This window comes from Mycteria americana, chromosome Z, assembly GCF_035582795.1.
Source record: "Mycteria americana isolate JAX WOST 10 ecotype Jacksonville Zoo and Gardens chromosome Z, USCA_MyAme_1.0, whole genome shotgun sequence".
Classification (NCBI taxonomy): Eukaryota; Metazoa; Chordata; class Aves; order Ciconiiformes; family Ciconiidae; genus Mycteria; species Mycteria americana.
In genome coordinates, this window is record NC_134396.1 from 18326821 (window position 1) to 18352201 (window position 25381).

At 39.4% G+C, this 25381-nt stretch overlaps 1 protein-coding gene across 3 annotated transcripts in view; it reads left to right on the forward strand.

Moving 5' to 3' along the window:
- The window catches only part of HOMER1 (homer scaffold protein 1), a 115224-nt gene that overhangs the window by 64450 nt on the left and 25393 nt on the right, over positions 1-25381 (forward strand). For all 3 annotated transcript variants that reach the window (XM_075527217.1, XM_075527220.1, XM_075527219.1), the window contains one exon: positions 1877-2019. In XM_075527217.1, coding sequence (XP_075383332.1) covers positions 1877-2019 — 143 coding nt within the window. The remainder of the gene's footprint in view (positions 1-1876; positions 2020-25381) is intronic.

Genomic DNA, 25381 nt, shown 5'->3' on the forward strand with positions numbered 1-25381 from the left:
TAACAATTTGCATTCATATAATGACAAAAAAAAGATTTATATTACAAATAACAGTTTATATCTGTGGAATTAAATCAGTGTGAGCTAATTATTTCTGCTTTTTAATCAGTAGAAATTTAATAAGAAGGTGCAGAATGGAGACACTGGTGCATGTGCATTGTATAACTTGATGAATGCTAAATATGATAGAACTTGAAGTCAGTGTTAAAATGTTGTATCACCCGCTAATTCAAGTTGTAGAGTGAGATACATATCTCTCACTATGTGAGAAATACGGCAGAATAAAAGCAAAATTTTGACAATTGTTTTGCTGCAAATGCTTAATGTAATTTAAAGTGCAATGAAAACACTGAACAACAATATTTTGGTTAAGGGACACCAGAAGGGTGTGGAAGGTGATGATGACAGCCAGATCTTACTTTCTTTAAAAGAACTGAGTTTTTCCATCTAGTTAAGTCTCAAAGTCAAGGACAACATTTCCTACAGATGGAGGATCAGTATCGGCTTTCAAAAAGCCTTATCCGTGTAAACTAGTTGAAGGCTACAGATGGAGGCTCAGAATTAAACCCTGATCTTGTAAGATCATGACCATCTTCAGATATTTTGCAATTCCTTCTGAGACTGCTGTTCTTCAGCTTCCTATGCAGAGTGTCAAAGCGCTGGGAAGAGGAGCTGCTGGCCTTCCAGAGCCTGTACTTGTGCTTCAGTTTAATAACATTAAATAGTAGTTTTATCTGTTCCCCATGCAGATGGCAGAAGGCTGTGTGGCCATAGGAGATGCTCAGCTTTTGAAATACTATAATTCAACCAGACCTCTGCTGTGTAGACACCCCTCCATGACATACAATGAACTCTATTCATTAAACTCTTCTATCTTAAGAGTTAAATGTTACCACTTGATTACTAAAAGCCTACTAAGACATTTTAAAATTGAGATGAGCTACTTGCTTATATGACTTGCTTATCTCCTGCAAAAATCATTACTTGAAAAAGAATGTAACAGGAAAGAAAATAATAAAATTAAACCACATACAGGGACTGAAAAGCCAATACTGTTCTAACTTAGGATGTGGGCTACAAGGGTGTACTTTGTATAAAGAAGAAGTACTTTTCAGTGACTAGAAATTAGCAAATGGTGTTTGTTGGTCAAAACACCAGTGTGCATATCGGTGTGACTAGTGTGATTAAAACCACACCAGTGCCTTCTGCTGGGAGGCAGCCAGTAAGTTTTTCAGGCATCCAGTTACCTAGCAGTAGCGGAAGCTGCCTGTGTGCAGCTGGAGTATTCTCCTTCCCAGATAATACCATGACCAGCAAGAGCTAGGCCAGGCTAACGTGCCTACGAAAGTTTTGCCAGGACTCTGCTGAACACGCGTTCTTTACAGATGGCTCATAGGTGAAACTGTGAACGCACCACCAATGGCCCTTCCACTCACTGCTCACTTTGGTTAATAAACAATAGGAAAGCTAGATTTTGCAAAAAATACCAGAATTGTTTGTTTCACCGTGTTAGAATATAAAGTAAGAGACAAGAATCCTGGGTGTCAATAGCCACCCATTGTGTAGCAGGATGAGGGCTGAACGTAACACCAGGTAAGAGACAGAGGTCTGTAATAAGCAGGAGGCTGGATTATTGCAAATAATTCGTAGGTCAGTTGTGTTTTGTACAAGGTAATGTGAATCTTATGGTAATACACTTCTAAATTAAATTCATGTCATGAAATACGACCATGATGGATGCTGGGAAATCTGAACCTCACATTAATACTGCCTAAAATTTGTGTATCATTTAAGAATTAATGTTAGTGCTTATATGCACATAGCCTTCCTGAGCAGGTCATTTTGTAATTTTAATGTGTTGTTTGTTTTGCTTAAGGAATCAGCTGGAGGGGATATTCAGTCTCCTTTAACACCGGAAAGTATTAACGGGACAGATGACGAGAGAGCGACACCGGAAGTGACGCAGAACTCAGAACCAAGGGCTGAACCAACCCAGAACGCATTGCCATTTACCCATAGGTACAGATTCCATTCCCACATCCTGATTAAGTGATACCTGTCTCCTTCCTCGTTAAAGGGACCTTCTCCCATATTGTGTGGGGAAAAAAACCCAACAAACCCAACCCCCCCAAAAAAATGGACTGGCTTTCAGATTTGCAATATAGTCTTTGTTTTAAGAGAAAAACATCTGTGAGAAAATCTCTTGGAATAAGATTTGGGGGAACGTCACTTTATAGTTTAATCAGCTTAACGCGAGCCCTTGAACACTGGTTAGTGCAGGTGTCCCTTTAACAGGAAGCATTATTTCAATGTCTGAGATCTTAGTAAAATTAATCGCTTCATAGAATATTCCAATTAAATTATTTTTGCACACATTCTTTAAATGACTGATAGGACTGGATGTCAGCCTTTCGTTGATGAGTTGTTGGAAGAAAAGGGACTCTTACAACACTTCTGGATTATGAAGTTTAAAGCAGCCCTTAATTGAACAGTTCTCTGACAGTTGAAAACATTTTTCAACTTTTTTTCAAAATATGAGAAGTGTAGTTCTCCTTCAGACTGAATTATAATTTGTTGCGCTAGGAATGCTGTGCTCTGTTGTTCTTTAAGAAAGCTAGGACTTTTTACAATGAGTTAAGAGTTAAGATCGATATATCTCACCTATTAGAAATAATTGTAAATGGGTCACTCTCGATAAAACACATGCTGTATTGAGACCATGGAGAGTAACTGAAAGATTTAATAAACTTAGAAGAGAGCTAGAAATACTAGATTTATTTTTTTAAACATTGTGTAATTCAGTTTAAATAGAGTTTAAGAGCTCTTGGTCAAAGGTTGGGGAATACTAGGAAATCAGATATGTCATGCAATTCAGAATGAGCAGAGATGGAATTGGAATTGTGCAGGACTTCTCAGTTTTTGTAAGAGAATAATACTATTAAACGTATCTGGAAAAAATAATATACGTTTTCAAATGAGAAAAAATTATACTTTTGCACTAATTTTTTAACAGAGTGATTGTGTTTATTTTTATACTTCAGCTGTCACCAGTGCATCTATTACATGTTTTAGAAGAAATGGTGCTTTGTAAGAGTGCTATGTGCATGTTAAAGGAGTATTACGAATGTTGCACATCTATCAGTGTTCTGTAACGAGTTCATTTAAACTGTTTGTGTGTTGGAATTCTCTATCAATATTTTTGTGAAAAGGAGTTGTGATAAAGTCCACACATGAGTAGTGTTGTTTGTTTTTTTAAAAAATGATAGCTGCAAGATCTCCCCTGTCGTTCTGCATATATAAATACGATTTCTGGTATGCCAATATAGTAACTACGCTTTGCTCTGCATTGAGCATGACTGAAGATATGTTTTGAAACTACCCAGTTGTAATTTTTGACGGTGTAGAATAGAGGTTACAGAACTTCCACGTGCTTTGCATTTTTCTACTTCATGTATGCAGTGTGAGTGCCTGGTGTTAGTATTTTGTCCTGCTAAATACCACTAGCTGGAATTGGTCTTCCAACAATAACTCTGCATTTTGAGGGTCACTTCTCATGATGATTCTCAAAAGACCAGAGTTTCATCTTGCTAACGGTAGCTTCAAGTTTGTTAGTGAGCTATTACTGAAGAAAATGCAAATTTTTAAAACCCTTTGAAATAAATTGAATTTTGGACTAGAAAAGGTTTTTATTATAAATAAAGATTATTTATTTATTATAAATAAATAAATATGCATGAAACGCATGAAAGAGATGGAAAGTGAAGCCTCCAGGATTGTGTTAGTCCTGGTTAAATGGTCATGTTTTTGTAGAGCCATTTCATAATGCTAAATTGGCAGCCTGGTAGACATACCTAGCTGGTTGTGCTGGCTGAAAGGGTGCTCTCTGCAGGCAGCCTGCTTGCCCTGATTTAAAAGAAAAAAAAAAAAATTAAATTTAAAACCTTACACCCCAATCATTGCAGACTCCCGGGGCTTTTCATGTGTGGGGGGTACAGGAAGGAATTGTTCTCCTCCTTGTTCCCCACCCTTCTGCTGATGCTGTGTGTTGGTGGCACTCCATGTGTGATGGAGAGGAGCTGCTGAACTGAGCCCTTTGCTTGTGCACCCTGGCAACTCCTGCCGATCACTGAGCCTCTTCCTCCTGCACCCTGCGTTTCAGCAAAGGTAAAGTTTAGCCAATGCTTCTGGGTGAGGAGGGTAATGCTGGAAGGGCATTTGAGTGTTGTCTTGTGTGTGGCAATGCTTTTTACATAACTTGCCTTTACTCCAGGAGCCGTCGGATCAATTGCGAGGTGCTTTTCAGTAGAAAAGGCATTGTAGTCTTCCCTCCAGTGAGTTCAGCTGTAGGGGACATGAGCGTCATTGAGGCTGGCTATGCTTCACTGGAATAACACTACCATAGGAAGTTCATTTCTTCCATAAATAGGAAAGCTACATTCTGCGCTGGCATTGGCAGTACATACTTACCCTGTGAAGAACCAAAAGACGTGGTCCTCAGTGTAGGCTGGAGCACAGGGGAGGCACGTGTGGGGTTGCACGGCAAGAGCCCAGGGCAGGGCTTCGTGCCAGAGCTTCGTGGACAGGATGAGGTGCCACGGCACTGCACGGCGAGGGTGGCTGCTGAGGTGGGAACTGCGTTGCTGCCAACAGGGTTGGCAAGCTCAGCTGAGTGCAGGTGTTTCTACGGAGGACAGGAGTAAAGGTTTGAAGGGGGCTGCTGTCAAAACAGTGACATAGGTAAGGGGTTTTCATGTCCTTCTATCAACTGGAAGGGTCTGACAGGACTTAACAAGGTCAGAAATCACAGGTGTGGATGTCGTGCTTTAGTCTACATCTTACTACTTGTCATTTTTAATCTGCACACCTGAAAAATGTTCAATTTGATTTTGTTATAACATGTCCTCGCTGGCCAGATATGTCCTCTTCTGCAAGTGTTCTTTTCTGTGCTTTCTGTGTCTTAGTGTAAGTAGTTGGGGTCTGTTATTTCAGCAGCATAAGTGTATACTACATTGGTATTTATAGTTCTTTTCTGACCACTTACACCCAAAAGCTGAAAAACAGCATTATTTAAGTCACCGGAGTTTTGTTATTATAGCTCAAATTTCTTATAATTTCAGTAAATAACTGTAAGTATTGAAATTAACATTCTCCAGTAATATGTCTAAAATCCCATTCATAGCCCATGAGCATAATATAGTAGGAGTCTAGTTGCTTCAATTTGTCCTCATCTGGAAGGTCCTAATGCTGTTCACAAGCAGTGTAACTCTTGTCAACTGCTTGAGAGAAAAGGATATTAAACAGTTACGAGCCTTGCACAGAAGATAAACTCTTGTAATTAAACATCTTGCCTTTTTTTAAACTACCTGTGATGGTTAATGTTGATTATGAAGTATTATTACTTGGGAACACCCACATCCTGTAATATACTATAGCCTGAGCACTGCTTTAATGAGTAAATGTTGCCAGAACAAATCACAGTAAAATGTAGCCTAAGCCTGGCATTAGAATTTTTAAAAATCTTGGCTGAGACATTGATCAGTCCTTTTCTGAACGATAGCTAGTCCAGGAAGGCTTTTTTCTAACAGAAGCTAGTTAATAAAATCTAATATTTAAAATAATTAGGACTATAAAAAGTATGTATTTTTGTTCTTAAGAAATCTTAGTTTCCTCAGACATCTTCCTTGTTTAAAAAGTATTTTCCACATTTCTTAGTTGTGATTCCCCCCCCCCCCCCCAGCTGACAACTGTTGATCATAAAATGGGGTTTGGAGAGAAAAAAGTTGCTAAAAAATTTTAACTACTTCTGATGTGACTGGCTTTTAAATAAAAGTTTTAATCCTGGTGGTGCATAGTATACAATTCCTGGTTGTCTGAATGAGCCCAAAGAAATACTATACTAAACTTATTCAGCCTTAGAATATAATTCAAATATTAAAACTGAATAGTGTATCTGGCAAACTCTGCAACTGCTGCTTGGGGCTTTTTGGTAACTGTTTGGTGAACTTGCTCTTTCACCCTTGAAGAGAATACATTTGTTTATAACAAGCTTTATTCCATTTTTGGCACCTTATGAAGCTGATAAAACACACTTTCAGAAACAAAATGTAAGAGGACTCTTCTGGGACAAATCTTGAAAGTCTTCAATTTTCTGTCAACCGTGACTTGAACCTGTTACCTCATTTTTTCTTGTAATACATAAACTTGGAATTTCTATTACATAATGTTTTGATCAGACAATATATATGTGTGTGTTTGTTGCTTGTTCGTTAAAATTCCTATTTTTGTATTCAAACAAGTTTTTAATAGGGAATTTTGACTCATTGCCTTAGTGAAAATGGACTTATTTCAAACGATGTTTATATCTTAGATGTATTATTGTCTAGATAGCTTACCATTTAATAATGCTGCATGTAAATCCAATGCTGTACAACAAAGAAAAAGAACAAAAATCTTGCTGCTAGCTCATGTTCTTTCACTGAGTTTTCATTAAAAGTTGTATGCAGAAATCTGTTTAGTAGATTTTTCACTTTGTATATTAAAACTACTCACTTCTCAAGCTTAAATATTTTAGTTATGTTACAGTAAAGGTACTTTGTGGATCATGCTGAACTTTTAAGTTGGCTTTAAGGAAAAGTTTTGTGTTAATAATTTTTGTGGTGTTTTGTAATTTGAATTTATACTAAAATCCTAGTATTTGGATGTTCTTTATAGGGTTATGCATAGCTTCCTTACCAAGTAGTCCTGGGGTTGTGTATAACTTTTTTTTCTGAAATTCTTGTTTTTGAATGTTATTTAACCTGATCATAGGATAATTTCTTGTTGTGAGGAAGCTCAGGAGCTCTCTAATCCAAGCTCCTGCTCAGAGAAGGTCAGCTATGAGATCAGACCAGGCTGCTCTAAGCTTTATCCAGTTGGGTTTTGAAAACCTTCTAGAACAGAAACTGATAAAGCCAGGCTTTTTAAAAAAGGTTTCTCTAACATAAAAGGCAGTAACTGTCTTCACGTTGCACAGTACTATAATGAACTGTGACATTTTAGGGCACACTGGAGGAACTCTGGTAAATTCAATTCCTCCCTTGAGAAAAGATTATTATTTCTTGAGGCACACTCAGAGAAGAAACTCAAAGGTGATATGTTCCTGCTGTCAGTGTAAGCAAAGAACTGGTTAATATAGCAACTTAGACGTAGGTCTTGACTTCACCTCAACCAACATTTGTTTGATGTTGTGAAGGTCATAGCTGTACTGTTCTTCGGCCTCTTGTGCTCCACCGGCAAGAGCTTGGTGGTCTCTGGAAGAAGAACACAGGGAGGGATTGCTCTCCGCTCCCTCCCTGAACCAATTCCTGCTGCTTCCCTCACTCCTGCACTTCTGCCTGAGCTGCTGGGATCTAGCTCAAGTAGGCTATCCTTCAAAATAAAAGTTCTTGCTAGGAAATTATTAATTTGGAAGGAAGATCTTACCTTGTGTTCGTGTAATTTTTTTTTCATGTCTCTGACTTTCCTGGTTGTGACAATTTCTGAAAATTCTTTAAGGTATCTTTGGAATACATAGTAAACCATTACGTGGTTTTAAACCAGCAACATGTCAAACACAGCATAATACAGCTCGTCCTGTAACATTTGCGTAAGATTTCTCTAGTAATGGAAGGAGAGGTGGAGAGGACTTGTATCTGCTATTGGAAGAATGGTCATGGTGTATGTGTTGCTTAGCTCTTCAAATTGAAGGAACTCCGCAACTAGTAGAGCTAATTTTAATGGCTGGGGGAATGGATGAGAGACAAAACTAAAAACAGCCTAACACTTAAGAGAGTAATTCACCATCTCCCTTGTGCACCTAAGCACGTTCTAGTTTGGAGCATGTGAATTACCTACTTCCTGCGGTTTATTTAGTGAGAGCTCCAAGGGGTGATTCAGATGATGTGAGCTGGGTGTTTGAAATTAGATTATATAAATACTGTCCTCAGAGACAAGTGAGCACTCTTGAAACATATCTGTCAAGTACATTCTTAGAAGAGGAATATAATCCTTATGCAATTTATATTTAGAACAAAAATAAAAAAAAAACAAACAAAAAAATACGACTTGTACTATGTAATTTTTTCCCCTTTTAATCGCATACATAAGGAAAAAAAGCCCAGTAAAAATAAAAAAGCACTATCTTGCTTAAGGAATGAACTTTCATTTTCTAAAATACATACATTGTGCTCAACCTGTCCAAAGTATGGATGACATTAAAAGATTGTTTGTTAATACTTCAGCAACTGTAAACATTGGCTCTGTGAATGGGGATATATGATACTTAACACTAAATCAGATTCTGTAGGGTGAGTGGGTTTGGGTTTTTTTTTTTCGTTGTTGTGTCCATTAAGTCACAATTGTTAATTTTGTTAGGTGTTTTCAAGAACACAGTTTTCTGAAATGTGTTATACATTTTAGGAGTCTACTCTTAGCACACAGAGACTTTTTTTGTCATTTTTAGGCATTGGTGGAGGAGCTATTCTCTTTATTCTAGATTTTCCTAGTAATTTACTTGAATAATGAACTTCTATTGTGCATTTTGATACCAGTGTGTATGCTTGTTTAAATTTGTGAGCAGTGTCTGTGAGGTTTGTTTTATGATACGATTTCTACGTATATTATTTACAATCTGCTGTTTTGTGAGTTGTAAGCTCAAACATGCAAGCACCTTTTCATGAAGAAGAATTAAAATGATAGTTATAGAAGATCTTATGTAGACAGTTGATACCTCATGTTTTCTTTACTCCTATTTCCATCAGTGTTTTTGATATTGTTTAGTGTCATCATAGGAAACCTTTCAACCAGTAAGTAGGGATAAGCTGCAAACTGAACTCTCCCCGGACACCATGAAGGAGTCCAAGGTGTTGTCTTTAATACACCAGAGATGTCTCTGGGTAAATTTTGCTGAAGTTAGGTCAGCATTTCCAACTATAACCAGTATCTTTTCAAACATTTTTTTCAAAACTGAGAAGTGTCATTAGTATCAAAGAGAACAGCCACCAAAGAAATGCTGCAAGTCTCAATGCCCTGTTCTCCAGAAAAAAACAGAATGAAAACTTTTGAGAGGAAGTAGCCACTTTGTAGAATTGCTTTTTATTTTAAAAAATAATCTGTGGAAAGACTTAATATTTGAAACTACAAATGTCGTACCTTGTTTGGATTGGAAGCCTCAGTGCATGCTTACCATTTTTTAGCCACCCATTAAAGAAACAGAAAGCCAGTAACACCTGAAGTTACCAGGGAAAAAATCCCACATAGCTATTGATCCCCTGACTCTCAGATGATTTTTCTAACAGTCATGACCTTTGAAAAGAGAAGCCTTTTGTGAAAAACAAAGGCAGCAGGAATGTTTTGCAGGACAAACATATTTTTCACAAAGTCTGAACACTCAAACTTCACTGTCTCCTCCTCATTGGTTAGAAAAGTTGACGTGTGAAAGTATTTTACGACCAAAATAATGTGAAACATTCAGGCCCATGCCTTCAGCCTGGATTAATTCTTTATGAGGAGGTGGGGGGCTTTCTTCAGAGCCTGGAATTTTGACTATTTGTAACAAGACTTTCCTATGGCAGTCTGTTCTGCAGGTAAGAGTATCACACAGCTTGCACCCATCTGCACAGACACATGCTTTGTCTCTCCAAAGAGACCTCTTCAAATTATGCCCCAACAGCCACTCAAAAGTATATGTTAGAAGATAAAGGCTCCTTGTCGCTGGTGTGTAGCTGCTTCATTTCAAGTATAAGACTTAGTCCACTTATCTTTACCAACACAAAATACAGCGCTAATGCAACCATCTATATGGGTAGACAAATGCTAAAGAAACTTTTCCAGACTTGTTCATTTACTGTTTTCTGTCTCTAAATGGACTCTATAATTACAAGCTGGTTCTATGAAACTGGAGAGTAGTCTAGACTTGGGCTTCAGGGTACATATTCCTGTCCACATAGAAATTACTGAAAAGGATACACAGTTTTAGAGAAAGGAAATTAAAGAGAATTGAAGATTTGTGGCCTTCAGATCACTTTTAAGTATGCTGCAGAACGATCTGCATCACTGTCTTATTTCGATTCTTGTGTATTTTACTCACCTCAAGGTTCACTTACTGTCAACTTCGAATGATTTTGTAGAATCAATACATAGAACATGGATGAACTTGTGTAACTTACACAAGTAGTCATGGTAGAATGCCTGTGTCATATTCCTTAGAAGTAAAGGAAATTGAAGTGTCGCTGAACAGTTTTGAGTTCAAAGTCCACAAGCTAAAAAACAGCTTTAAAAAACCTCAAAAAGCAAGAAAAAACTTGTCTTTTTGTCAGTTTGGTACCTTAAAATATGTTGTAACTCATAGGAACAATATATTCTCAAAATACAGCCTTACTCTTTTAAAGCCCACATAAATCTGCCCCTCAAAGCCATCCTTTCTTGAATATTTGTGAAGTGTGTGTTTTTAATGAAGAAACATCTCCAGTTGTTCAATTGCTCGAGTACTTGCATATCTTCACCCAGATTTTTTATGATGAGGGTGATGAGACACCAGAACACGTTGCTCAGAGAAGTTGTGGAAGTGTTCAAGGTCAGGTTGGATGGGGCTTTGAGCAGCCTCTTGTAGTGAAAGATGTCCCTGCCCATGGCCGGGAAGTTGGACTAGATGGTCTTGAAAGGTTCCTTCCAACCGAAACCATTCTATGATTCTGTACTAGGAATTAGTTTCCTGCTTTACTGAGAAGACAGGAGCAAAAATTAAGTCGCCTAAAACAAGCAAACAAAAAGTCCTGCCTCCAGCAAATAAAAAAAAAGCCTGGACCTTTCAGTTAGTGTCTCTTTTCAAATTCAGGCTGTGTTTCCAAGTCTCTTGGCCCCTCTACCCTGCACCAGGTATAGTGTCTGTTTTGCCTGCTCCTCTGCTCTTCTGAAAGATCTCTGTGTTGCTGTACCTCATCTTTCTGCTTTATTCTAAGAGAAAGGATATATGTTAAGTTTTTTAGGCAGCAGGGCCAAACCCAGTGGAATACTTGAGGGAAGCATTTTAGGGGGGAAGCCTGTAACTGAGTACATTTTAGTGAAGGTGAAGCTCCATTGAATGCATCTGATTGATACCAGTTTAGTCCTGCAGCTACCGATACCAACAAGTTACTCTGCGTTCTGTGTTTTCTCAGGTGTAGTGGTGGATCATGAGATAAGTGGACTTCTCATATGAGAAGCTGCACATATATATAGATAGATATCCACTTCTGAAATCTTATATATGCTGTGTGGTTATGGTTTCACTGCTGTCTGGAAGGCCTGATGATAAACATTCAACTACGATGACAACGTTAATGACTAAACGATTACTATTCTTGAAACAGCGTAGAACTCATTTTTCTTAAACTTCCAAGCAGAATACGAATAAATGTACCTTCATCCTTTAGCAAGTCACATTGGACATGAAATGATCAATTTACTTTATGGATTTTTATATTCCTTTTAGTCTTTTCTGTATTACTTCCTTCTTAGCTGCCCCTGCTCCTTGGAGAAGAGGTACACTCTGGAAACAGAAATCAGTCTGGACAGCACCATCTTCTGCAGATGTTTAACCTTGAGAGCCTGTCATTCATTCTGTTCCTACTGTCATTTATAAGGATACTATTAGATAAGGGGTAGGGGAATTTACATTACATCTGACCTGAGTTACAAGAGGGCAAGCATCTTAAGTCATGGAGTGTTTCCACTTTAAGTCATGGTGAATTATTAATTGTGGATTCTCCTAAAATGTGCTACATAGATCCTTGGATCCATGGGTTTTGCCATTTATAAAGTGCTTAGACGGTATTAGTGAAGCCCATTCTGACTTAAAAATTAGCTAATTTTTAATCAATTAGATAACTTTCTCCTAAGGGATTGACCATGAAGATCAGAGCCAATGATATCTGGCAACAAATATTTAAGTTATGGATTCTTTTCCTGTTGAAGATATGAGATAGATGTGCTGCTGTGCCAAATTCTGCTTGGGTTAAAAGGAAGCAGAGGTGGAGCATGAGTTTAGGAGGTGGCTGCAATTCCTATTCCTTTGCTACCTCTCTGATGCCATAGTTAAAGCTTCAGAATTAGCAACTGTACCTTGAGCAGCTGGTACGGGCTCCTCCAGCAGTCACACAGGAAGGAGGATTGGATAGAGTTGTGTGAACGCTTCTGTCCCCTGGAATATTTTTCACTGCCAGGCACATGCGGCTTAGGAACTAACTGTGCTGTGTCTGTTGACCTCTCCAGTTCAGAGCCAACATACAGTTGTCTGTGTGGTGCAAAGAAATCATGGTGAACTTGATGAAGCTGCTTGCTGGTTTTAGATATTTATTGATAGGATTCAGCCAAATGGGTTACCTCTGCCCACTTCTTGAAAGAATGCATATTTAAAAACTAAAGTTTGACAAAGCAGAGAAAAGCAGTTTAGAAAACTCTCTATATTAAAAATATGTAGCATGGGTACTAACTTAGTACATTTTTTAAATAACTGTTTAATATTTAAATGAATCCCTCATACAAAAAATAGTTTTCATCAAGGTTATTTTTTTCTAGACTTTATCTGGAATAGAGCTGACTGAAATTCATAAGCTGTGTAGCTGCGTATTATGTGAGGGATCATTTTGCATCCCTCCAAGAGATGTAGGACCAAGAACCAGGAGCTCTTAATTTTCACATGAAGTAAAAAGCTTGGTTTCAAGTCTAATCCAAAAGATCCAAGCTGTTTTACTGATATGATACTCTTTGGAGTGTGTTGTTTTTGTCAGATCAATTAAGATTGCTAAACATTTCTTCCTTATTTAGAGGTAGGCTTTACAAATAAACCTAGTTAAGGTAGTAATTCCTTTGGAGAATGCTGTGGCCTGGGTCCTCTGGGGGCGAACCAGCAAATTCTTCCACATCCATGTGACACTGTGGTTGAAAAATGATGCCTGAGGGGCTTCCACAGTGCCTGATGCATCTCCTCCTAGATGGCACCGGTCAGATGAAGTGCCATCTCAGGACACTTAACCTCTCTCGGCTCTCAGACTTCTAAACCTGGGGAAGACGGGTTTCATCCGCTAAGCCCTCTTTACCAGGTCCAGCCTTAAATTGTGCCTCCTGCCAACTTCATGACCCCGAGTTGTGCTTCCTGTTTTCGACGGAGGCAGCACAGTGTCGTGTTCCCTGGCATTGCTGTCACCCTGCCGTGGCTCCCTGGTGGGCTGTTCTGTTCACTCTCCCTACTCTCCAAGCCACGGTTCCTGTCCGGACAGCCCCTGGAAGACTGGAGTAAAACCTTGTTGATCAAGTTAAAAGTCCAAAGTTGCTTTACTGTAAGCCATTTCAGAATGTTTCTGAATGCGCAAACAGTATTCAGGGCTCCACCTGAACAGGTTGTGTTATTGAACGTAGTTGTGTCACGCTGATTATTTTCTGTTGCATTGTAGTAGGCAGGCCCCTTGCAGTGGAACTTTGATAGCGTCAACCTACTTCCTGCAGGCACAGGTTAGGGGAAGGCACACATAAACACAGACGTGGAATATTTTGTCTGTCAAAAATATGAAGTACTTAATATATTCTCTTCTTGAGGTAAGAGTGAGCTTGAAGAATAAAATGGAGAATACAGCTAAATGGAGATCAACATTTTCTGCAGTTTTCCATCAGCTTTATGCTTTATAGAAGCTTTCTGTACTTAAAGAGTCACATCTTTTGAGTACCTTTAATATCGCTGTAGATGCCAGTGACATTTTGTGGTACAGGCAAAGTGGTTTGTGTTGATCAGTGTTTTGATCATATAACGGGGCTCTGCTGAGATGGATTTGAGTTGCTGAATAGCACTTTGGTGAGATATGGACAACTGGCAATTCATAAGCATCATCAAAGTATTTCACAGTGACACCAAACAGCCATCAAGTTTTGTCTGTAATGAATTGGGTTGGCACACATCAGCAATGAACTAGAATATAAGAGTGGTTATTTTAATCAGCTCTTAAGCCATTTGGCAAATGGAGGAAGCTGGAGCTAGGTGAAGGTGCTGAAATAAAATGTCCGGGATGACTAGGACTCTGTTTTCTCAAGTACACGATAATAAAACATTATATGTGGTCCATTTGTTGTGATGAACTTTGATTGTAGGGTTGTTGCTTTTGCAGATTTTACTCTGTGGTGCTGTGGTGTAATGTTGTGCTGTCTTCCTGTCATGAAATGCAAAGGGTTTGGTTTCAAAATTAAAGTTAGAATAGTGGAAACCATTCTTCTGGGAGACTGCAACCACATAGGAAATTAAGAAGTAATTTTATTTAAACAACATGGCTCAGACAAAAAACCCAACCCAACCCAACCCAACCCAACCCAAAGCCCTAAAACTGAATTGACTGAATGTAGTAAGTTATCCAACTCTGTAGCTTGCCAACGGAAGAAGAAGGTTTTTTTTCCCTCACTATAGTGAAAATAGGTATAGAAATAAGATATGGGTTCATTGTCTAAAGCGAAACGTTTTTTTCATGTAGGCAATGCATTCAGATTAAGTTGGCCTGAATTTTAAGATTATAGCTAGTGTCTTACATGCCCGAAGTGTGATCTGACTGATCACTGTGTATGACTGCGACTTACCAGTTCACTTTATTTAGGAAATACTCTGAAATTTAAAACTAATGTAATTACATGACAACACTGATTGTGTAGCACCTTCTTTCTACACTCTCCAGAGATCGCAGTATTCTTGTTTAATTCTGCTGTAGCACCTTAGGGATCATTTGTGCTGGGCTTACGTCCAGCACAGCAGGAGGCTCAGGAAAGCTGGCTTTTAAACATCTTCACATCATGCTGTTTGCCCTACCCTTTTCCTAGTCTAGGTGCCTTATCAGGGAAAGTGAAATAGACCTCGCAATATTAGAAAACAAACGTGCTGAGACAGTGCCGCGGCACGTAGGCACAGCCTCGTGAAAGGATGGGAGCTCAGCATCTGTTCTGCTGTCTGTGAATTCACAACTAGCAAAACTCATGTGCAACTTCATATTCCTGGCACCCCTGCTGGGTTTGTGATGTGTTAAGTAAGATGGGGCGGAGAGGGAAGTGGGAAGCCAAGCTTTATATTCTTCTTTGAAACTGTTGCACCAATTAAGTGTTGAATTGGGAAGAGCGGGTCTATAAATTACTATATTTTTAACTTCCAGCTGAGTTTTTGAGCCTAATCATCTGACCTATGCATTATTCTGAAGAGAAGCTGAAGGAAACCTGAGATCACTTAGCCTAGGCTGAGTAAATAAGAATTAGCTACTACCAGTGAATTAAAGAAGGTGCCATGTTAGGTTTTTTCTTAAAAACTGGGGTTTTTTACAATAGGGGAGAGAGAGAAACTTATATAGGGACTGTTTCCTCTGAGTGTTAACCTGTAGTTCATAAAAAAAGTGCCAGTAGCAGAGACTTCCCATGTATTAACTTTAATCTTTTTTTTCATCCATTTAATCTCTTTTTAGTAAATTTGACTCTAGGGTCAATATAGTGCAAGAAATTTAGTCTTTTCTTGGGTTCAGATTTGGTTTAAACAAGGCAAATGTAATACTTCCATTCTCTTAAAAACCTGGGATGGAAGAAAACATGAGTTGCAGTACCCACTTACAGGTGTTGCAACTCACTTGCAAGTTTTGTTCAAACCTATATAGTCAATAAATGTTTTACTGTGATCGTATAGTTCATGCAACTTACTGCTTGCTCTTCGAAGTACTTCTGACAGCTCCATAGGTGGTTTAGTTTGGGCTTTATATATAGGCTATTGACTGTTAAGTAATTGTATGGTTATCACAGGAGATAAATGAAACTTAATTAAATTTGCCATGCTCTCACATAGCTTCTGTTCTCTTAATGGAATAAAATTATTTTGTTGTCAGCGTGTAAACTGACAGTTCATCTCCTGCGCTAACCGTGCGATTAATGCATGTCGTTGTATTTACTGGGATAAGCAAACTGGCAATTGTAATGCAAAAATGAATTGCACCAGTAGTTATTGTTTGATATTGTAAGATAACCTACTGCAGTAGCTGGGTGGAGGCCAAATAGTCATAATTCAGAATCTTTATGCAACTGCCTAATCACATGTAAGTATTTCTGTAGGTTATTCTATAGACTGTCTTTCCGTTGCTGGTAGTGGAGTTGTGAGGCCCTGCAGCTGTAGTGATTGTTCTGCTGAGTTCAGTGTTTGCTATGAAAGTAAGACAGGAACCAGCATTAAGGGGTCTTAGAGGCTGAGCTATCCTGTGGTATCACTAACAGAAGGTTCAACGAAGATCTAAAATAGGCACTTGCAAATCTTTCACATTCAGCCGCTCGGAACAGCCGCTGTCTTCAGCGGAGACACAACACACTCCAGTTAAAGCTGTGACAGTACCTAAAAATGCAGGCAGAGGCTTGTGCTGAGGACCTCCACCCCTTGCATGTGGTGTATGTCAGGTTTACAGGGTTGGGAGAGGTCCCTTCAGCCACCTCACTGCTCCACGTGTGGCTGCAGTTGCTCAGGGTGTAGCTCTGTCTTCACTCTGTTGCTGCAAAGCTGCGAATCTCTGCTGAGCTCCGTGGAATCGACCTGTAGCTGCCACAGCCTCATGGCCACATCTATATGGCTAAATAAAATGGGCCTTGGCACTAAGGGCTGTGGGCTGAACCATTTCCACGTGTTACAGCAATGACGCTTGACCTCTTCTGTGCCCACGCAGTGCCCTTGTGGCTATAAGACACAGTTGCTGTTTTGTATGGAGTCCTTTTCCAGTTCCACATACTTGCAATGATTTGAGGGCTGCATTGCCACCCACTGGAGCGGTATTCTCCTTGCACAAAAGCACAGATGTGCATTGCATGCCCAGAAGTGTTTCAGATGGGCATGGGAGGGTTGCAGATCACGTGAAGCCTTGGAAGACTGTAGAGATGGAAGGGCGCTCAACCTGACCATGTGCAAACTGTGCTTGGGATTTGTCTGGCCAGCTGACACAGACCAGGGCAGTTTGCGGAGAGTGCGAACTCCCGGTCCATATGGCCTTCAGAAGTTTGGGGCTTTTTGGCCCTGTTTTACTTAGTGGTGGAGGTGCGGTCACTGGGAAGAGAGTTGTTCCTTGTCCCCACTACCACAGCGTTTTTGTGGTGAAGCTGGGGAAGTTTCTCAAACTCAGCGAGGCATAATTGAGAGCACAGTTCAGTGAAACTCTTAAAGCAGCACTCAATAAGTGAGAGCCCAGGTGAGAGAAGCGTAGGGCAGTCGAATACTCTCTTCTCTTCTGTTACACTTCTGACAGAGTCCGGATTGGTTCAGTGCACACACAAATTGTTGTTACAGGTAGGATTTTTGAAAGAAACACAGGGTTTTGCCTAGGCAGGGGCCTCAGCAAAATTAATCCATATTAATTCAAAGTGTGAATTTACAGTTAAACTGCTTTAAGTTCTTGTGTGTACAAATGAATTCCAGAATGAAAGTGGTCGTAATTCAGATAACTTTAGTGTCAGGGTCACCATGTCCTGGTATCTGACTTGCTGATAACCATATAATCTAATTGCTTTCATAAAGTGATTAAATGCCATAGGAGCCCAAGTCAATTTGACTTTCTTCACAGCCAAATACCTAGTTATCTTAGAAAATGGGATGTAAGTTCCTAAATAACTTAGGTTGCTTTTGAAAATGTAGTTTTGTTGGAATATTTGAAGTGTTTGGCACTATAGCAACAGCAAGGAATCATGCCTAGTGTTTAATGCACTAAAAAAACTTGCTGGGTATCAGTTGTGACAAATATGAGATACATTATAGGCGCGAGAATAAACTACTTCCAGTTATACCAATTAGCGATTTCAGTAAAGGAACAAGGGCAAATCTTTTTTTACTTTTTCAAAGTACGTGATAAAATTTTAGGTCTTTGAGGTCTTGCAGGCATGAGAATAAAATCCTTGCAGTGATACTGATAAGCAATTTCAGTAAGGGAGCAAGGGCAAATCTTTTCCAATTTTTCAGAGTATGTGATAAATGTTAGGTCTACAAGTTTTTAATGTTTAGTGCAAAAAAAGCTAGAAATTAATTATGCTTGCTTTTGCAAAGGGCTAAAAGTTGTAAGACAGAGTTACTGATTTTGGCTTATGCTCTGTGGCCTTCATGAAGAGATAACCTAGTGTCTTTTACTATATAAAATTAAGTGACTAAGGCAAAAATGAGATCTTTTTAAAAGAATAAAATTAAAATAAAAGTTGAGCCTCTTCAGAGAAATCAGGGATTTTCTTAGTGCTACTGTGATGATTCAGATTAAATACAAGTCTTTTGCATTGTGATACAAAAGACATGCATAAAACTGTTCTTAACAGTGTAAGTTTAATGAGAAACAGAGTTCAGATGTCACCTCTGTAAACACATCCAGCCTACACTAGCAGACAATACAAGAAGCTTGGAAACGTCATTGTTTTTTGTGGAGAAGAGTGACTCTTCTCTTTGTCCCCCACTGTAACTTGGGTCAAGGCTGGGATCTAAGTCTCTGATTGATAAGGATCATAGCTGAAGCATTAATTTTAGTGCACAAAAGCATTAACTGAATACTTTTGTGAAGCATTCAGTCTTCAGCATCCCATGGTGTGCCTTTCAGGAGCTCTTCTGTTGCTGTTGACTCCTATTGTTTCAATAAGCAGTGACCACCACCATACTTGGGCATTTTTTTCTCTGGCTTTGTTGTCTTCTGCAGGAATACAGTGCTGGGTCAGCACAGAGAATATTTCTGTGAAATTTTCCTTCCTTAAAAAGAATTTAATATCCAGTCTATTCCTCAGTGATAAGCTTCCATACTGAAAGGCTGTCTGTGTTGTGGTGGTTTCTGTGGGCCCTGTGATGAATGAAGGCTGTATTACAAAATGCAGAATATGGATTTAGGTGGTGGATCTAAATAGGGTGTAGCCACCAATTTGCATTGCATAGTGGTCTGCTATATAGTGGAAAGAGTCTGTACTCAGCCTCTTTGGTCATCTTCATCTGTCAAGTCTGCAAAGATCTTGACCCTTCACCAGTGCGCTGGTAAAGCGTAGCACAAGAGATGCCTAGAAGAACAGGACTGCATGTAACAGAATGGGAAAGGCAACTCTTCTGTCCATGGGCTGCACGGGTACTTTGGATGATTCAGAATCCGAGCGTATGGTCAAACTGGAAGGCTAAATGAAAGTGAAAGATCATATATGAACCACCTTGAAAGAGAAATCTGTAATAGCTCCGTAAGCACTCCTCTGCCCAAATTTGCAGAAAAAGCTTCTGCATTTCTGTCTTCACACTGACATAGAAATTGGAAGTTCAAGCATATTGTAGCTCTGAGTTGAGTAAAGGGATGTGCAAAACAAAACCAATACATCCTGGAGCGGGATAAACCAACATTTGTAGAGAACGTTATGCTCTCAGAAAAGCCATGCTCTCACCTGCTGATTTCAGCCATTCAGCTGCCTTTCTCCATTTCCAGTAGGTGTGTGTGGCTTTGTTATTAGTCACCTCACTTAAAGTACGATGTGCTTCAAGGGCCTTCTTCATCTTTTTTGCTATGATCGAATTTGTCATTTAACCAATCTAAAGAGCTGGTTCACAACTATGTTTCCCTGGTTTTGTGCTGATGTAACTCCATGGAGATCATGTAGATATTCCTTATCCCAAAGGGAAAAACAGATCTTTCATGCTCCGTTTATGTTCCTACTTCTCTCCCCAGGGGAGCTATCCTCCTTTGCTAAAAATTCTTTTGAATACTCTAATTAAGGATAAGGATCTCTTTGAATATTAATTAGTTTTTCATTGGTCTCACTCAAAATATTTAACTCAAAGCAGTTTCCTGGTAATTATATCTTGATTATAACTTTGAGAGGATTTACCCTTTTTTAATAAATTCCAGTTTGTCAAATAAGACTTCCTTTTGTATGTGTCCAGTTAATCACACTACAGATAAGACAATAAGCAGTAGCTGTAAAGAGGCAATTTTGTTCTGTTTCTTAAGTTTTCTTCTTACAAAAGCTGTCATTCTTACCGTAGCTTTCCCTCTTTTGCTGGTCTTTAATTATTTAACTATACTGTAGATTACTGTCTCCCTCAGGCACATAAGTTTAGAGTCTTTTGAGTGGCTCAATCTACTGTGCCTGTACAAGCAGACAGCTTTGTATGAAGACTAAAATGGCAGAACAGCTCAAAACTTTTCTTTCTTGCCTCTTCCTGGAGTGGCGAGATAGGACCTAATCCGCTCCACTGCTCTTTCTTCCCCACTCATTCTAGGACTCCTAATTAGGTATAATTAAATAAATTACAAAACCCCTTTCTGTTTCCAATTTTGCTTTGAATGTTCAAGAGAGAGGCAGAAATTTCCATGTCATTACCAAGGGCATATGATACCTTGGACCAGCAGCAGGGCAAACTCTAAACCCATCATGTTTAAAGCCTTTCTATCATGAAGTAATTTTTAGCCATCTATCATGAAGCCATCTATCAATTTAAAGCCATCTATCATGAAGAATTTAATAGATGGCCACAGAAGATGCCTTCTGAATCTCTGAAAAGGGGTGAAATTCCCAAAATGCCTGTTTAAAATGACTTCTAAATCGGGACATGAAGTGAGGAGCTTAACTCTCATTCTCAGCATGAATGAGAAGAGGATTCTTGTGAGCTTTTAGAAATACCTAGAGGGATGCTGCACTCAACCTCTGTGCCAGCAGAGTCAACATCTCCATCTAACAGGATAGTCACATCATTCCACTGTAGGCAATAGGAAGCATAGCCCGTTGCAGAGATCTCACCCTTCCAGCCTGGGACCTCAGCATTATCTGGAGCTTATTTCACATGGAGGATTTCATAAGGACCTTGTGCAGAATTCCTTCCCAAATGCACCAGGGAGTTTTACATAAACCCAAATGCTTGCCTTACACTCCCAAAGAGAAGAAGCTACACTACTTGAGTTCACTAGAGCTCTCGGATACCACTGTAACAGAACCAAATCACTCACAATCCCCCTTTGCTTCCTTAAGCGTGAAGAGCTGCTCCGTAAGGCTCACCAGCAAGGCTGTCAGAAAGGATCACCCCTTGCTGCCAGCACAGCTAATGCGTTGTTACCAGCTGGTTGACATACCTCTCCCGCTGGTTGGTAATGCTCACTCCACCAGGCTCTTGGGCTGCTTCCAATGCACGCCACTATTTATAATTCGGGCAGCAGCTACAGGGACTCTGCTCGGTTCGTATTTGTCAGGTCTTATAGATTGAGTTACTATACCAGATGCCAGGTTTTGTAGTGAAAGTACTCCATTCTCTACTCAGCTGAATTCCTCCTCATTTCTGCTATCCCAAGGCAGCACTGCTCACCATCCACCTGCAGTGCAGATCACAGTGACACCTGAAGTAAAGAATTTATGTGTTCCTGAGTAACTGTAGTTCTTTGACACCATGACTACTCTATAGTAAGAAATCCAGTTTTTAAATTAATTCATTTTGTGCAATGAATCCAATATTAAAACCCATAAAATATTAATAAAGAAGAATTCTGCGCACTTTTTATTTCTATAAATCTGAAACCATGTTTTATAGTGTTGGTACTGCATACAACTCAGCAAACAATGAATAAGCAATAACTGGTTCAAAAAGCAGAAAACATCTCTTGATTTGAACAGCTGTGCTGGGTTTGGCTGGGATAGAATCCATTTTCTTCACAGTAGCTAGTATGGGGCTGTGTTTTGGATTTGTGCTGAAAACTGTTGATAATACAGGGATGTTTTCGCTGTTGCTGAGCAGTGCTTACACAGAGCCAAGGCCTCTTCTGCTCCTCACCCCACCCCACCAGCGAGGAGGCTGGGGGTGCACAAGAAGTTGGGAGGGGACACGGCTGGGACAGCTGACCCCAGCTGGCCAAAGGGCTATTCCATACCATATGGCGTCATGCTCAGCATATAAAGCCGGGGAAGAAGAAGGAAGGGGGGGACGTTCGGAGTGATGGCGTTTGTCTTCCCAGGAAACCATTACGTGTGATGGAGCCCTGCTTTTGTTTCTTTGTTTCATGAAGGCATCTCTCAAAATAACTTCATTCTGAATACAACTCATTAATGTGTGCTCCCTGCCCCCGCCTTCACAAGCCTTCTCCAGCTGGCTAAACATGGTGACTGGAGCTTTTCGGATTAATTTTCCTTAAGTGACCTACTTTGCAGGGAAAGATAATCATGCATTTATAGCCTCTGGCAGTTATTCAGGTCACAGATGGACAGATAGCAAAGCTATTCCTCAGGGACTTACTGAGGTTGTAACTAATCCCCAATGAGAAAGGAGATTGGCCTGATGTTAATTGGTCAGAATGCCTAAAAGTATGGAAGATCATTGACTCTTACTTTAATTTTCAGGGGGTGTCACAGTTAGGCTGTATGATACCAGCCAGCAGTTGTTCTAGGAGTGTTTTGTGGTAGTGATGGAATTACTGGATGACATAGATGTTAAATATCTGACTTCGAATCCTTTGCCTTGACGGTGGAGCACCATGCGGTGTTCTGACTGCGGACATGTCTGAAGTTACACACGTACCAGATACCATGGCTGGCACCAAGGATCGGAGATGTGGGAGAGTTTTGACCTTTTGCTCGCTAGCAAGTGCTTACGATCCCGTGAACAGTTGTCATTATAAGATAATTTTCTGTGCAATCAGACCTAGGCCTCTGTCATGAAAGCATTTTTTTGTATAGCATGATCAATGCTATACGATAGCCATAAAACTCATATTTGAGCCAATAAAACTCATATTTTGCTATTACCCATTAGAGGCCCATTCTCCCTCTTGTATTTGGCACTAATACGTGCAAAACACCTTGTTCTCTTATTTTCAGATGTTCAGAAGTTTCACAGGGAAATGACCAGGCTTTATTCTCTGTTAGGATATTTTTAAAAGTTTGGTGAAGCTTTTCACTCTGAGAAACAGGCAACAAGCAGGAGTGGTAAGGATGTTTCTTTTTTTGAAGGACCGTCTTGAAACTTTGAGTGTGCCAGGCAGTCAGTGATGTTAATTCTGACAGGTCAGAAGAAATAACTGTTAAAATTGTGACACTGCCAGCAAAGGGATGGATGGCTTTCAGAACAAAACAAAACATGTATGCAGGTTGAATTCTTGCACCACAGGACTGCAGATGTGTATGCCTCTGTCCCCCAGCGTATACATACAGCTTTGCTCTTTGCACCACAGTGCAAAACTGAAAGGTGTTCTGGTAGAAGTTGCATTGCAGTTTGGGTCACTTGGATCACTGAGTAAGCGTTTGCATTTCATGTGCTTCCTAGAGCAAATAATCTCAGAACACAAGGAATGATTTGGGTTTGGTTTCGGTATTTACAACTGTTAAGACAACCTGACAGAGCTGTGTATGTATTTCCTACCACAGAATCTAATGCATCGAGGGCAAAATCGATTCCTTTTAGCAAAAAGCCTTTTAAACAGGAATTAAGTAAAAGGTTTTAGAGAGAAAGAGTATGTGCAGCCCTCCTGTACCTATCCTGAGGGACTGTAGGGCAGCTGTTCCACCATCAAAATTCTGGCCAGGGGCTAGCAGTTGTTGGGAGCCCTTTGAATTTTCCACACGTGTCCCTCAGCTTCTGGATCTGTGTGTTCCCTCTCCTGGCTGTTAGCCCCAGCGTCTTCTCTTCTGAGGGAGAATTCTCATTGTGTCTGAACCGCATGTTTCTCGGTGTTTCCTCTGGAAGTATTGATAAATTTGCACCAATGTAGCTCTACAGATACAGGCATCAATGCAGATATCTTAGTCTAGCTTAAGAACGGCTGCTGTAGGTGTGCTTTTATCTGGTCCTAAAATAATTAATCTAAATCCAAATAAATCCAGTTTTAACCAAAATAATCCACAAAGCATAATTTTAATTATCTCTTTTTTTTCTTTTTTAGTTTGTCAAGAAAGTATTTGAAAAAAGTAAGTCAGCACTGCCAGGATTGGTTATGGGCTATTTTAATCAAATTACGATTTTATGAAACAAAAAAATTCACATCTTTGATTCTGTGTTTCCTGCTATAATATCCATCACGTGGTTGTGTTTATGTCAGAGAATGTGGGGTTTTGTAAGAGGGAACAGGATAAGTCTAAATAGTTGGGAAGTCATTGTGTATTATCAGATACAAAACTAGGCTAATTTAAGTAATACATTTCTACTTTATGGAGCCATGGTACAATCTGTAGAAGATACGGTAGAAATTATTTGTAGAAAAAAACAGTATATGCTACAAATGAATAACATCTGCATTACAATAGACATGTTAATGCCCACTATGTAGGTCTCTTAGGGATAGAAAGTACGATAGATAAATAATACTGGTGCATTCCTATTGAAAACAACCAATTTAAAAATAACCAGCTCCAAAGAAGCCTTCTAGCTTTTGAACCAGGGTAGCCATAGCAGTAAGAGAAAATACATGCTTCATGTTTAATGCTGATACTCCAGTATACAAGCAGTAACTTAAGAGCTCCTGATGGTTTTCGTGGCCAGGATAGTAAGGGCACTGGCCAAAGGTGAAGGTGAAACATGCCACGAATCCCCCTCGTATTACTACTCAGCACTGCCTGAGAGTCTGTCTTCTGGGATCTTCATGGCTTAGAAGTTTACCTTATATCATTGTGGGTATACAAATTACTACATTGAAAAAAAATCCATTCACTTCCCTGTTTGCATATTAAATTAGGATATTAAGTGATCAAACAGTTCTCATCGTGCAACTGTCCTGGATACAAAGATTTTAATCTGCTGCGTTGCATCAATATAAAATCTCGTGTGTATATTACTTCTGTGGGGGAAAGATGAGAGTAAGGCACGTTTTGTAAACACGTATAGGTGTCATACACACACAATTTGCTACTAGTCCTGTCATAGCAGAACTACTAACTTGCATTAAATGGCCGGAATGGGTATTTGTTTGCCAGATCAGAACATCAAGGAGGAGTTATGAATATGATAGTGAACTAGATTTTTTTAGCATGTTTTTTACAGAATTTGTTGATCTGCTGTGCTACTGTAAGTGAAAAGTAAATCTGAGTAGAGAAACAGAAGAGTAGACATTGTTACAGAAATTTCCCCTCATCTTCTTTAATATGTGAGTCAGTGTTCCCTGATGAAGTGGGATTATCATTGTTTCAGTTTAGTAATTTAAGATTTAAAATTTCCAGTGGTGAACTTCTAATTAGTTGAATAGATCATGAAATGCTAGAGCAATTTGAAAGAATCTATATTCCTCTTGTGAAGGAACTTGTATTCCTGTTCAAGGGGACAAAGCAGTGTATTTGGAAGGAAATGCTGGAACATGAAAGAATCAGACCTCATGTTTTAGTGAAACAGTAGATGTAATCTGAATTGGTAACGAATGTTCCTTGGCTGGTT